Genomic DNA, 14,716 nt, shown 5'->3' on the forward strand with positions numbered 1-14,716 from the left:
TCACCCATAGATCAGGGCAGTGAAAAACTGGTAAAACTCCTCATTGCAATTGCTGGAAGCTCAAGTACGTGTGCACGTTGGATAAGGATTGGGTAGAATTTGGCTAGAATTCAAATGCTGCCGATAAGCATTGTGAAAGGACAGTTGAAAATTAATATTTGGCAAAGATACTCAAGAATGGTTCATAAGTCCAGGGGGAAAAAAAAACAAGCACACGTTTATTCAGAAAATTACAAGTACACGGAACAAAAATAAAAATAAGGTAATCATGCGGCTTTCAATTCTACTCTCAATTAAAACCTTACATTCTCTTCAAAAACTGACAAGAGGCAGTAATGTTACAAAGGAAATACCATGCAAGACAACAACTTACTTGTTCTCAAAAGCAACAGTCAACGCCTCCTCATGCACATCCTTTACAAATGCCTGTAAGAAATTTTAAAAAACATAAAAAAAGTGTGTGATAAAATAAATGCAGACTGCGGGAAATGCAGATTTTGGCAGTGATAACCATGACTGATACATGTTTTAAATCATATTAGTTGCCCAAGTACCAACTCAGCATTTTGTGATTTGAAAGGTTATTGCAAACGAAATGCAGCGCAGATTGTATTAAAGTCAGAATGAGGATTTGTACAATAGTACAAATACTACGGATACAGATTTTCAAAAGGATTTAGGGCAGGAAACATTGACCTTGGCATTAGCTACAACAAAAGTGTACCCTGCCTATCAACACTCCAAAGTATTCCTCACAAACGTCTGGGCACTTGTGCCAAAACGTGGGAAATCTGTCCCAGAGACTAATCAATCAACAGCCTGACAGTCACACTCCTGAAATCACAACTCTGAGCCAATAATCCAAACTTCTCCATCACCATCCCGAGTATACCCTGTCCACTGGAAAGGCATATTCAACAGAAATGAGAGTGACCGCCGAATCCTCAACATGGACTCAGGATCCATCTTTCATAATATCAGATCAAATATGGGCAAGAAGCATCCATTGCCCTTCCTCAGCTGATGATACAACAATCCTCAATGATGAACACTACTTGGAAGAAGCACCGAAGGCAACAAGGGCATAGAATGTTCTCTGGGTGGAGAAATTCTGACTTGAGTTCTGAAAGACAGGGCTGCCAAGACTGAGCCTGTGGCAAATGGTGAACCCCTTTCCAAGGATCGTCACTGTGCCCTGGTAGAGTAAACCTGAGAACGTTGCCACCTGGAACTCGCTCTACAGGTAGGGCCTCCCGTGACAGTAAGGTCATGGGGATTTTCCAGACAAAGAACGATCCAAGAAGTCCTCAATGGCAGAGCAGGCAGGAAAGGGTGGCAGCCCCAATGGTTATGAAAGTGGAAGAAGGCTGCAGCGGGGAAGTGGCCCCAGTCACCGTGGTCTGCCGTACCACTAAATTCAGCCACCAGCCGCCAAGACTGAGTGGAACCTGACTGCACTGGAGTCCCTGTGCTAAACAACATCACGGGCAGGCATTTGTCAGGCAAAAGCAACAGCTCTGTGGCAATAGAGGATTTAGGACAGGAGCAGACATCTGGAATGGAATTATCGGTAAGAATGGCACAGGAATGGCCAATGCCAACGGCATCCTACTCTTCACCTGGTGTGCCCAATACAGCATGATCATGGTCTTCCGCCAGAAGAACCGCTCAAGACCACATAGAGGCACCCCTGGACTATATCATTGTCTGAGGCAGAGATCTGAGATGTGTGCTTGTCATGAGGGCCATGAAGGATTCTGAATATTGCTGGAAGGACCACCAACTTGTCCGCTCAGTTATGAACATGTGCCTAGTGCCAAGACACAAGAGGACCCAAAAGACCACCCAGAGAAAGCTGAACGTTGCAGCAGTGAAGGACCCGGTTTCACAGTGCACTGGAGCAAGTGCCCACCACTGATGTCATCTCCATCCAGGCGCGCTGGGAGCAACTAAAATCCTCTGTCCTAGATACCTGTGCACAGACTATTGGGTTCATGCTGTAACAGAGCCAGGACTGGTTTGACGCCAATGACACCGTGATCTGCAATCTCCTTAACCGGAAGTGAGCAGCCTTCATCGCCTGGCAAAGTCACCTACGTGCCCAGTAAAAGACAGCAATGTACAACCAACTGAAGGCTGGGGTCTAGCATTGCATTTGCGACAAGAACAACAACTGGTGGGTGTAGAAGGCGCATGAGATTCAGGGCCACATTAACCAGCAACTTCATCCAGACTACCAAGACAATTTACAGACCCTAAGGATCCTGGCTCCTCAAGGATGACACCACCACACATCAGTATTGGAAGGGGCACTGCAAACTGATCCTCAATCCACTGTATCAGAAGAGAGCATTTAAGCCTGTGGAGGATTCCCTCAGTGATCCACCAACCATCGATAAACTTAAGCAGGCTATTCAACAGATGAAAGCCAACAAAATTGGCAGGCCAGACGGTATACCTGAAAATGTTTACCAGCCAGCAGCTATCAGCTCACGTCATGCTCACTTCAGGACAAAACCAAAATAGAACATAGAACATTACAGCGCAGTACAGGCCCTTTGGCCCTCGATGTTGCGCTGACCTATGAAACCACTCTAAAGCCCATCTACACTATTCCCTTATCGTCCATATGTCTATCCAATGACCATTTGAATGCCCTTCGTGTTGGCGAGTCCACTACTGTTGCTGCAGGCAGGGCATTCCACGCCCTTACTACTCTGACATCTGAACCTACCTCTGACATCTGACTTATATCTATCTCCCCTCAATTTAAAGCTATGTCCCATCGTGCTAGACATCACCATCCGAGAAAGAAGGCTCTCACTGTCCACCCTATCCAATCCTCTGATCATCTTGTATGCCTCAATTAAGTCACCTCTTAACCTTCTTCTCTCTAACGAAAACAGCCTCAAGTCCCTCAGCCTTTCCTCATAAGATTGTCCCTCCATACCAGGCAACATTTTGGTAAATCTCCTCTGCACCCTTTCCAATGCTTCCACACCCTTCCGATAATGCGGCGACCAGAATTGCACGCAATACTCCAAATGCGGCCGCACTAGTTTTGTACAGCTCCAACATGACCTCATGGCTCAGAAACTCAATCCCTCTACCAATAAAAGCTAACACACCGTACGCCTTCTTAACAACCCTCTCAACCTGGGTGGCAATTTTCAGGGCTCTATGTACATGGACACTGAGATCTCTCTGCTCATCCACACTGCCAAGAATCTTACCATTAGCCCAGTACTCTGTCTTCCTATTATTCCTTCCAAAATGAATCACCTCACACTTTTCTGCATTAAACTCCATTTGCCACCTCTCAGCCCAGCGCTGCAGCTTATCTACGTCCCTCTGTAACTTGTAACATCCATCCGCACTGCCCACAACTCCACCGACTTTAGTGTCATCTGCAAATTTACTCACCCATCCTTCTACGCCCTCCTCCAGGTTATTTATAAAAATGACAAACAGCAGTGGCCCCAAAACAGATTCTTGTGGTACACCACTAGTAACTGGACTCCAGTCTGAACATTTCCCATCAACCACCATCCTTTGTCTTCTTCCAGCTAGCCAATTTCTGATCCAAACTGCTAAATCATCCTGAATCCCATGCCTCTGTATTTTCTGCAGTAGCCTACCGTGGGGAACCTTATCAAACGCTTTACTGAAATCCAAATACACCACATCAACTGCTTTACCCTCGTCCACCTGTTTGGTCACCTTCTCAAAGAACTCAATAAGGTTTGTGAGGCATGTCCTACCCTTCACAAAACCGTGTTGACTATCTCTAATCAAATTATTCCTTTCCAGATGATTATACATCCTATCTCATAGATTATCATAGAATTTACAGTGCAGAAGGAGGCCATTCGGCCCATCAAGTCTGCACCGGCTCTTGGAAAGAGCACCCTACCAAGGTCAACACCTCCACCCTATCCCCATAACCCAGTAACCCCACCCAACACTAAGGGCAATTTTGGACACTCAGGGCAATGTATCATTGCCAATCCACCTAACCTACACATCTTTGGACTGTGGGAGGAAACCGGAGCACCCGGAGAAAACCCATGCACACACGGGGGGAATGTGCAGACTTCGCACAGACAGTGACCCAAGCCGGAATTGAACCTGGGACCCTGGAGCTGTGAAGCAATTGTGCTATCCACAATGCTACCATGCTGCCCACAATGCTACCGTGCTGCCCAAATCTCTTAGAAACCTTTCCAAGATTTTGTCCACAACAGAAGTAAGGCTCATTGGTTTATAGTTACCGGGGTTGTCTCTACTCCCCTTCTTGAACAAGGGGACAACATTTGCTATCCTCCAGTCTTCTGGCACTATTCCTGTAGACAAAGATGACTTAACGATCAAAGCCAAAGGCTCAGCAATCTGCTCCCTAGCTTCCCAGGGAATCCTAGGATAGATCCCATCCGGCCCAGGGGACTTATCTATTTTCACACTTTCCAGAATTGCTAACACCTCCTCCTTATGAACCTCAAGCCCTTCTCGTCTAGTAGCCTGAATCTTAGTATTCTCCTCGACAACAGTGGAAATCCACGACCTTCCATTTACGGATGACTGCTGCGTGATTGCTCACTCTGTTCAGGGCACACTTGATCCCTGCAACCCCGCCTGCAAGAGGCTTGGCCTATCTTTAAACATCGCCAAAGTGAAGGTGCTTCACCAACCTCCTCAGGCCAGATGGACATCCCACATGCCACCCATGTAGATGGAGTGGCTCTGGAGTACGTGCAGCACTCTCCATATCACGACAGCCAGCTTTCCCAATGGACTACCGTCGATGAGGAAGTCCAGCATTGAGACAGCTGTGCCAGCGCTACCTTCTTCAAGCTGCACCAATGTGTCTTTGGCAACAGGCTGCTTTGGAAGTCAACAAGGTCCTGGTTTACAAGGCCGTTGTGTTTGCCACCTTTCTGTTCTTTTGTTTAAATATAAATTTAGAGTACCCAATTCATTTTTTCCAATTAAGGGGCAATTTACCCTGCACATATTTGGGTTGTGGGGGCAAAACCCTCGCAAACACGGGAAGAATGTGGATAGTGACCCAGAGCCGGGATCGAACCTGGGACCTCGGCGCCGTGAGGCAGCAGGGCTAGCCCACTGTGCCACCAGGCTGCCCTGACCACTTTTCTGTTCTGTAGTGAAACCTGGACTGTTTATCAATGCCACATTAATATCTTTGAGAACTTCCTTCAGCGGTGCTTGTGCCAAATCCTGGGGAGCAAATGGGAGAACCGCTGGACCAATGCTAGCATCCTCCGTGAAGCTGTGTCTATCAGCATTGAAGTCCTGCTCCTGTGAAACTAACGATGGTTGAAACGTTGCAGATGTCCAGAAGGTGCCTCCCTCTGTAGGCATCTTCTCCCTGCTCTCCATTGGCCAATGATCTAAGGACGGCCAAAGTAAAAGGTGCGGTCAAGGCTGCCCCAAAGCAAGAGGTATTAATACCACTGACAGGAAGGAGAAGGCTGTGGACCGCTTGGCATGGCTCCACTTGGTCCATCAAGGCGCAAGCTGCTTAGAGGCTCAGTGACGCAGAACTGCAGCAGCAGAGGAAAGTGAAGGAAGCCAACCTGGGGCTGCGAATTCCACTCCCCCGTGCAACATGCTCCCCCCCTGCGGAAGCACATGTGTATCCAGAATTGGGCGCCTCAGCCATCTGAAGACTCACCAAGCCTGAAGAATGCAATCGGCAATTTTGAAGGATCGCCACCACAACCAACATGACTTGATCTCATCCTCACCAACCTGGTGCAGATACATCCGTCCATGACAACATAAGTTAAGAGTGACCTGTGCAAAGTCCTGGTGCATACAAAGTCCTTTCTTTATACTACGGTGTTGTGTGGCACTGGGCACCCATGAGACACTGTGGGCCATCCGCAGAATAATACAATCTGTAAACTCGTGGCCTGGCTTAGATCTCACAACCAATAGATCAACCCTGGTTTGATGAGTTCAGAAGAGCAACACCAGAGGTACTTCAAAATGAGATGCCAGCCTGATGAAGCTAAAACGCAGAAGTGGAGTAGCATGCCAGTAGAGCTAAGTAATCTCACAACCAGCAGGTCAGATCAGGTGTGAATGGTTAGTGAGCAATTCAACAACTAACCAGAGAAATCCACTCTATTAGCATCCCGGGAGCCCAGTACATCAAGAGACAAGACTGAAGCATCTGCAACCACCTTTAGTCACAGGTGCCGTGAATGATCAACCTCCGCCTCCTCCCGAGGTCCCCGCCAGAAGCCTGTCTTTCAGTCCGATTAATTCGCTCCATGTGAAGGCATTGGATACAGGAAAGGCTATGAGCCCTGTTGTGGAGTGGTGAAGAACAGGAAAATAAGGGGTTCTTGGGAACCATTTTGCTTCCAACCACTTTGTGTGCTGGAACTCTGATCCAAATAATCATAAGCAAAGGGCAGAATTTATTACATTCTATATAAATGTAGACCCATGACAGTCACCTCTGGCTGCAATAGTTTCCAAAGTTTTACCCACCTCCACTTCTGACAACGTGAATAACATAAACAAAATGTCAGGAAATGAGGCACGATTATTTTACACAGTACGAGCAGCATTTCATTCAAAACACAAGATTATGTAGGTGTGCCCATCTGTCTGAAATTTTAAAGTGGATTTTAAAACAATTTTTCAGTAGATCAGATTTGGGCAAAAAAAGAGAAAAACACAAGACATGGTTTACAAAGAAAATTGCCATTATAGAACCATAGAATTTCTACTCTGCAGTAGGCCATTCGGTCCATCGACACTGCACTGACCCTCTGAAAGAGCATCCTGCTAGGCCCAATCCCCGCAACCACATATAACCAGCACATCTTTGGACACGACGGGGCAGCTTAGCCTGGCCAATTCACCTAACCGGCACATCTTTGGACACTAAGGGGCAATTTATCATGGCAAATCCACCTAACCTGCACATCTTTGGACTGAGAGGTGAAACCGGAGCACCCAGAGGAAACCCGTGCAGACACGGGGAGAAAGTGCAGACTCCATACAGTCATCCAGGGCCAGAATTGAACCAGAGTCCCTGATGCTGTGAGGCAGCTGTGCCACTGTGCCGCCCCTTCGAAAAATTTGAAGCTGCATCAAGTTTGGATTCAAACTCAACTTTACCCTCCTGCTGATTTTATCAAAATAAGAACATAAAATTGATACTTTGGCAAAAGAAAAGATGCTTAAAATAACGATATGATAAAACTCAATCAAGCACACAGTATTCCAACCTTGGACCAGGATGTAGTACTCACTACAGCCAACTAAGATGGCATTGAACAAACCAATTTTGATTGCCAACTTGCAAAGCAAATATACGTTCCAATGATTGCAGTAAAACAAAGAGAGATGGCAGAAGGATTTGCAAAATTGGATCAAAGTACTGTAGTAGGATCAAATGTGCAAATTATACAGGTTGACACAACAATACGATTATAGTGATCAATTTTGAAACATGGATTGTCAAGGATCAGTACTGTTGCAATATCTAAAATCTCATTTTAACTGTACAGTATTTAACTTAATGCAAGCTCATTACCACCTGTTAGTTTGATCATTATAAACATATCTACCACCATATACCAAACAATATGGCAAGACTAGCACATAATAATGTGTCACAAGTAGGCTTACATTAACAGTGCAATGAAGTTACTGTGAAAATCCTCATTACATGAAGTGGGGCAGAGAATGCACTTGGTATTATTTCTATGTCCCAGGACAGTGCAATAGAATATGCTCAACATTTTCATACTCTGAAATTTCCCTGCTTGAGTAGTTTCTGCAGAACACTTGAGCATTATTCACTTTAGGTGAACTGGTTGGAGCATTTTGAAGTATATTAAGGGGATATACAAGCGCAACAGCTCAAGCAGAGATATTTCCTCTAAGAATGTATAATCTCAATTCATTAGGCTCGCTCTCCTCGGAGTTCACTTATCATCTTATCCTCCTTTAATCTCTGTGTAAACTCCCTGAACCAAATTCACACTGACCTTGCCACCTCACGCTGCATCACTCTTGCATTGAAAAGAACATTTTTAAATACTTGTATTGTTTTCCAACCACATTCCCCATTCCTCTCCCAGGGATCTGACTTTCAATTCATCTTCAACTGCACCGTCACAATTCCAACTGTCTCACCTTTGACTCTGCATTCACATTTCTGCAACTGCTCAACCACACCTTCACCATTCAAAGCCCAATTCCCATTTAAACCATTATTACTTTTGCCACCCTGGTTGTTCTACCAGCCCTCATCTCTGCACCTCTAAGTCCAAGGAACTCATGCCGAACAAATATGGAGGAGAATTGGCTTAGCTGTTCACTGCCAGATCTGGTTGGTCCACAAAGGATTGTTGGACCATGCTGTTTTCTGCCAAAATTGATCATCATTCCAGGATTATCCACGAATGCAAAAATAACTGTCAGCTTCTATTTTGCTACTGCAAACTGGCTCTTCTGCCTCCACCCTCACTCAACAACTGCAAGCTTGAGGACTTGTCACAAATACTAAGACTATCTGATTAACTGTCTCTTTTTTAAAAAATTATAATTTTTATTGTCACAAGTAGGCTTACATTAACACTGCAATGAAGTTACTGTGAAAAGCCCCTGCTTGGGGAATCTAGAACCAGGGATCATAGTCTCAGAATAAGGAGTCAGCTGTTTAGGTCTGAGAGGAACTGAAATTTCTTCACTTAATGGTTGTGAATCACTGGAAGTCTTTACTCCAGGGCATTGTGCATTCTCAGTTGAGTATATTCAAGGTGGAGATTGATGGATTTTTGGGTACTCAGCGATATGGGGATAATGCAGGAAGTTGGAGTTGAGCTAGAGGGTCAGCCAATGATCCTGAATGCTGGAGCAAACTCGAAAGACTTGTTACAGTACCTGGACTAGACCCTAATTTAGATTAGGAAACTGGACACGATCCCTGATTTCTACCAGGAGTAGGGGAGCACTGCAATGTCAGACTTCACAACAAATGGATGTCAGCTGTGACTCAGTCTTAACACTCTATCTGGTTCACTAATGTCGTTTAGGGGAGGAAATCTGCCATCCTTACCCGGTCTGGTCTAAATGTGACTCCAGACCACTTAGCAATGTGGTTGACTCTCAACAGCCCTCCCCCCCCCGTTGACCTAACAAGCTACTCAATTAAAGGGCAATTAGGGATGGGCAACAAATGCTAGTCCGGCCCACATCCCAAGAAATTAAAAAAAAAAGATGATGGTGCAGGAGGCCCGTGCTAGGTGCAACATCCTGATGCCCAAGGCACAGCAAGGCCGCCCCACCTTAGGAAGGATATTGTGGACTTGGTGGGAGTGCAATATAGATTTACAAAAATAATACCTGAACTACAGGGATTACGTTACGAGGCGAGATTACACAAATTAGGCCAATCTTCACTAGAATTTAGAAGATTCAGGGCTGATCTGATCGAAGTCTTCAAGGTATTAACAAGGAAAGACAGGGTAGATAAAAATAAGCTATTTCCACTGTTGGAAATTCCAAAACTAGGGGGCATGGTATAGAAATTAGGGCTAGACCATTCACAAGAGTTGTTAGGAAGTATTTCTTCGTTCAAAGGGTGGTAGAGATTTGTAACTCTCTCCCGCAAACAGGTGAAGCTAGAACAGTTGTTAATTTTAAATCTGAGATAGATAGATGATTGTTAAGCAAAGGTATTCAGGGATATGGGCCAAAAGCAGGTAAATGGAGCGAGGTTACAGATTAGCCATTGTCAGGTGGATGTACCTTTAAGAAATGGGTGTTTATCAATTAGCTGCAGTGATATTATTGTGGGTGGAGCCGAGCTCTGGCTCTGCTTTTACTTTCGTTTTGAGCTGGGAGCGGCAGTGTTTTTTTTGGTTTCATTTTCAGAGTTGGAGAGCAGCATTCAAAGCAAGCAGCTGTGTAATGATCTCTCTCTCTCTACAAGCTAAAGAATGTCTTCAGCTCATTGATGATTTCAAAGTAATACCTGTTTCTGCAGAGATTTTAAACCTGCTGTCTTTGTTTAAAAAGGTTTTAACTTATGGATGTTTTTTGAGAAGTTATTAAGGGTTATCTATAGAGTACTGTATCTTTTGGGGGGGGGGGGGTTGTCAGGGTTGGTAGTTGATAAACTGTTTACTGTGTGTTTATAAAATGTTAACTGGATTCATAGAATAAACACTTTTGTTTTAAACATACTTTAGCTCTCTGTTGCATCACACCTGTAAAGTGGGCTCTTCTGCTCCCTATAACCAAAATCTATTTAAAGTTGTGGGTCAGGTGAACTCCATGGTATACTTTGGTGTTCGCTAAACCCTGGCCCATAATACCATGATCTCATTAAATGGCAGGACAGGCTCGAGGGGCTGAATGGCCTACTCCTGTTCCTATGTTCCAATAATTTCTCAATTTTGTAAACTGTGAGGAAAGGATACTTCGCTCCAGGAGTGATTCCATTCACAACCTAGGAACCTTTTATATTAAATTTTTTTTTTTTAAACTTTTTTTTTTAAGAACCTTTTATAAACCTTTTATATTAAAACAAATTTTATTATTAACACAGGATCAACCCCATTAACATCCCAGGAAAAACAGCTTTACAATTAACAGTTAAGCAGTTCTAAAAAAAGCTCTTTGAGCTTACTTTTCCATATATTTCTAAACTTTTCCATATACTTCTAAACTTTTAATTAAGCGAATTCCACATACAGGTCAAATAAAATTAACACTCAGTGGCTTACAGATAGATTTCTTCATAAAGTGCTTGGGAGAGAAACTTTCAGAAGTCAATCTGAGAAACACCTCCTTTCCTCAGAAACTAGAGAGGAACTCTAAAAATGAGACTAATAAAAGCAGACACAGGGCAGGGCTGAAAATGAAACTAAACAAACTACAGCCCCTCCCATGAGTGTCAGCACTACCTGCCTAGCAGTTAACCCCTTAATCACAACTTTAGCAGACGTATAATCTGGATACCTTAACACAAGTCCTTTTAATAACATTATTGCAACAGATACAATATATTTAAAAATGCCCTAATTGCATCACAGAATGACTGACTTCCTCTTGCTCTTGATTTTCCACTGTTACTTTAGTGATTAGATTTGCCTCCCTAATCTATTCCCATCTTTTCCAGAGTTCCATGAGTGAATCCTTCCAATTACATCTCTACCCCTACCAAAGGGTCTTATCAGAGTCACAAATGACATCCATCAGATTGTTACTATGATGTCAAATCACAGTCAGCCAGTTGGGTGGGTTTGATCTCGCCTGTTCCATTCTTATCTATCTAATTGTTGTGAGAGAATCACCTCCAGGGGCTTCACTTCCTGCTCTGGCACCTTTATCTCTAATTCCACCCCCCCACGATCTAATCTTGGACCCCTTTCTATTTCTCAACTGCATATTGTTACTTGGTGACATCATCTGAGAAGTTGGGTTTCATTTATACACCAGCTGTACTTAATCATCACCTCTCAACCCCTTCACTCTCTCAAGTTTTCAGACGACTTATCAGACATCCAGTACTGGTTGGTTAAAAATTTCTTCCAACTAATTATTGGAAAGACCAAAGAACTTTAGTTCCTGCCACAAACTTTGTTCCCTTGATGTCTACTCCATCTCTCTCCCTGACAGCTGTCTGAGGTTGACGCTGCCTATTTGAGTCCTTTGTGTCATGTCTGACCCCAAAATGAGCTTCGAATCACATATTCTTGTCACTGTTAAGACTGCCCATTTCCACCTCCACCTCAACTCATCTACTGCTGAAACCTTTACCAATGTCTTTGTTACCTGTAGATCGGATTATTCCAATGCACGGCCAGCCTCCCCCATTCTACCTTTCATTTTGAGATCAACAAAAACTCTACTGCCTATTTCCGCACACCACACCAAGTCCCATTCAGCTAGCACTCCTCTGTTCTCTGACCTCTAACGGCTCTCATTCAAGTAACGCCTCGATTTTCAATTTTAACATTCTCCACAACATCTGACCTCGAGCATTCCTGATCTTGAAATGCTCTATCACTGGTGGATATACTGTCAGCTGCCAAGGTCCTAAACTCTGGAATTCCTTCTCTTAATTTAGTTTTATACTGTTCCTGTGAAGCATCTTGGGCATTTAATCTCTTTAAACGTTTTTAAAAATACAAGTAGCTGTTCTCGTATTGGTATCAATTTACTGTATATTGGAAACAAATTGTAAAAACTAAGCTCCTCAGTATGTGGGTGTATGGAATTTGGTGACAGCGCACATCCACCATGCATCAGACCTAGTCACACCATCATTAGCAAATGTTTGTTATTAGTATATATTTTCTTCCATACTGCTATTCAAGAGGGAAAATAGGAAATGATCAGCTAGTTCGGCTGAAATCATAAATAGGGAAAATGCAAGGGCCTGTTATTAAGACCTGGTAAGAGGACACTTAAATAATCATAATATGATTGGAAAAAGTCAACACTTATTTATGAAAGGATAATCTGTTTGATTGTTTTTCAATCTGTAGCTAGCAGAGTGGATATGGGAGAATCAAGGAAGTAGCATATTTTGATAACAAGTATTTGTTAAGGTGCTAAACCGGAGCTTGTTACACAGAATTAGCGCTCATGGACCATAGACCTACGTTTTGTTCCGAATTAACAGGACATTTTCATGTTGACGTCTATAACTGAATGTTTGGTCTCAGATATTTATAATCCGCGTCAATCACTTAGATGAGGGGAGAGAATATCATGCATCCAACTTTGCGACAATATTGATAGTTTAGAGGGAAAGTGGAAAAAATGAGGCAAGGAGATTGCAAAGGGTAAACAGGTGGATTGGGTGAGCAAGAACATGGCAGATGGTACAGAATTTGAAATGTTACATCGAAACAGAAAATGGTAGTAGTGGGTCATTTGATCTTTCAAGCCTGCTCTGCCATTCAACATGACCACGGCTGATCATCTATCTCAACACCATACTCACGCACTCTCCCTGTACCTCTTGACGCCTTTAGAGCCTTGAAATCTAATTTCTTCTTAAGTGTATTCAGTGGCTTAGTCTCCAGAGCCTTCTGCGGTAGAGAATCCCACTCCTCATCTTAGTCCTAAATAGCCTACCCTGTATTGAGACTGTGACCCCCATGTTCTAGAACTCCCCAACCAGAGGAAACATCATCCCTATATCCAGTGTTTCCAGCCATGTTAGAATTTTATGCATTTTAATTAGATCCCTCTTATTCTTCTAAATTCCAGTGAATATAGGCCCAGTCTACCCAATTTCTCCTCATGACAATCCTGGTGAACGTTCGCTGAACTCTTCCTATGACATGTAAGGATACCAGAACTGCACGCAGTATTGTAGGTGTGGTCTCACCAAGGCCCTGTACAGCTGCAGTGAGACATCCTTACACCTATACTCAAGCCCTCTTGCAATGAAAGTCAACATACTTCCTTAAACTGCTTGCTGCTGCACCTGCATGCTTGTTTTCAGTGACTGGTGGACAAGGACACATTGTACATCAACATTTCCCAATCTAAATACTCTGCCAATCTGTTTTTCCTACCAAAGTGGATAACTTCACACTGATCCACATTATATTGCAGCTACCATGTATTTTCCCACTCACTCAACTTGTCTAATCACCTTGAAGCCTCCCAACACCCTCCTTGTCACTTACATTCCCATCACATTTTGTGTTGTCAGCAAACCTGTAAGTCATACAGGCTTGAAACATTAACTCACCACTGTTGCGGCCAGACCTGCTGAGTTTATCCAGCAATTTCTGTTTTTATTTCAGATTTTCAGTATCCGCAGTATTTTGTTTTTATAATTAGAAATATTATATCTTATTCCCTTATTAAAATCATCGATAAAAACTGTGAATAGCCAGGCCCCGATCACTGACCCCTGCAGGACCCCACTAGTCACTTCCTGCCACTCTGAAAAAGTCTAATTTATTCTGAAGTTTCCTGTCTGCTAATCAATTCTCAAACTATTACCTTCAATAACGTGCTTTCATTTTTGCACTAACCTCTTATGTATCAAAACCTTTCTGAAAATCCAAATCCACAGGTTCTTCCTTAGCTATTTTGCGAGCTGTGTCCTCAAAAAACGGCAGTAGGTTTGCCAAACATGATTTCCCTTTCATAAATCCATGTTGACTTTGTCAAATCCCATTGATATTTTTCTGAGTTTCCTATCACAGCTCTGACACAATCATATGAATTAGGAACGAGCCTACTCTGTCATTCAATAAAATCATGGCTGATTTGATTGTAACCTCAATTCAAGAGGCTGTTTAGCACAGGGCTAAATCGCTGGCTTTGAAAGCAGACCAAGGCAGGCCAGCAGCACGGTTCAATTCCCGTAACAGCCTCCCCGAACAGGCGGCAACTAGGGGCTTTTCACAGTAACTTCATTTGAAGCCTACTTGTGACAATAAGCGATTTTCATTTCATTTCATTTCCACAGTCCTGCCTACTCTTTGTAACCTCTCACACCCTTGATAATCATAAATCTATTTAGTTTTGCCTTAAAAACAAAGACTGCTTCCACAGCCTTCTGAGGAAGAGGGTTAGAGACTCACTACCCTCAAGAGAAAAAAATGCTAATTTCTAGCTTAAATGAATGACCCCTTATTTATTTATTTTTAAAAATAAAGAGTACCCAATTATTATTTTTCCAATTAACGGGCAA

At 43.3% G+C, this 14,716-nt stretch overlaps 1 protein-coding gene across 6 annotated transcripts in view; it reads right to left on the bottom strand.

Moving 5' to 3' along the window:
• fmr1 (fragile X messenger ribonucleoprotein 1) overlaps positions 1 to 14,716 on the bottom strand; it is a 75,736-nt gene that overhangs the window by 49,393 nt on the left and 11,627 nt on the right. For 5 of the 6 annotated variants that reach the window (XM_072505925.1, XM_072505923.1, XM_072505924.1 and 2 more), the window contains exon 2: positions 374 to 426. The exons of the other annotated variant lie outside the window; for it this stretch is intronic. In XM_072505925.1, the coding sequence (XP_072362026.1) occupies positions 374 to 426 (53 nt within the window). The remainder of the gene's footprint in view (positions 1 to 373; positions 427 to 14,716) is intronic. 6 annotated transcript variants of the gene reach the window in all.

The sequence above is a fragment of the Scyliorhinus torazame genome, chromosome 5 (genome assembly GCF_047496885.1).
Source record: "Scyliorhinus torazame isolate Kashiwa2021f chromosome 5, sScyTor2.1, whole genome shotgun sequence".
NCBI classification, from domain to species: Eukaryota; Metazoa; Chordata; class Chondrichthyes; order Carcharhiniformes; family Scyliorhinidae; genus Scyliorhinus; species Scyliorhinus torazame.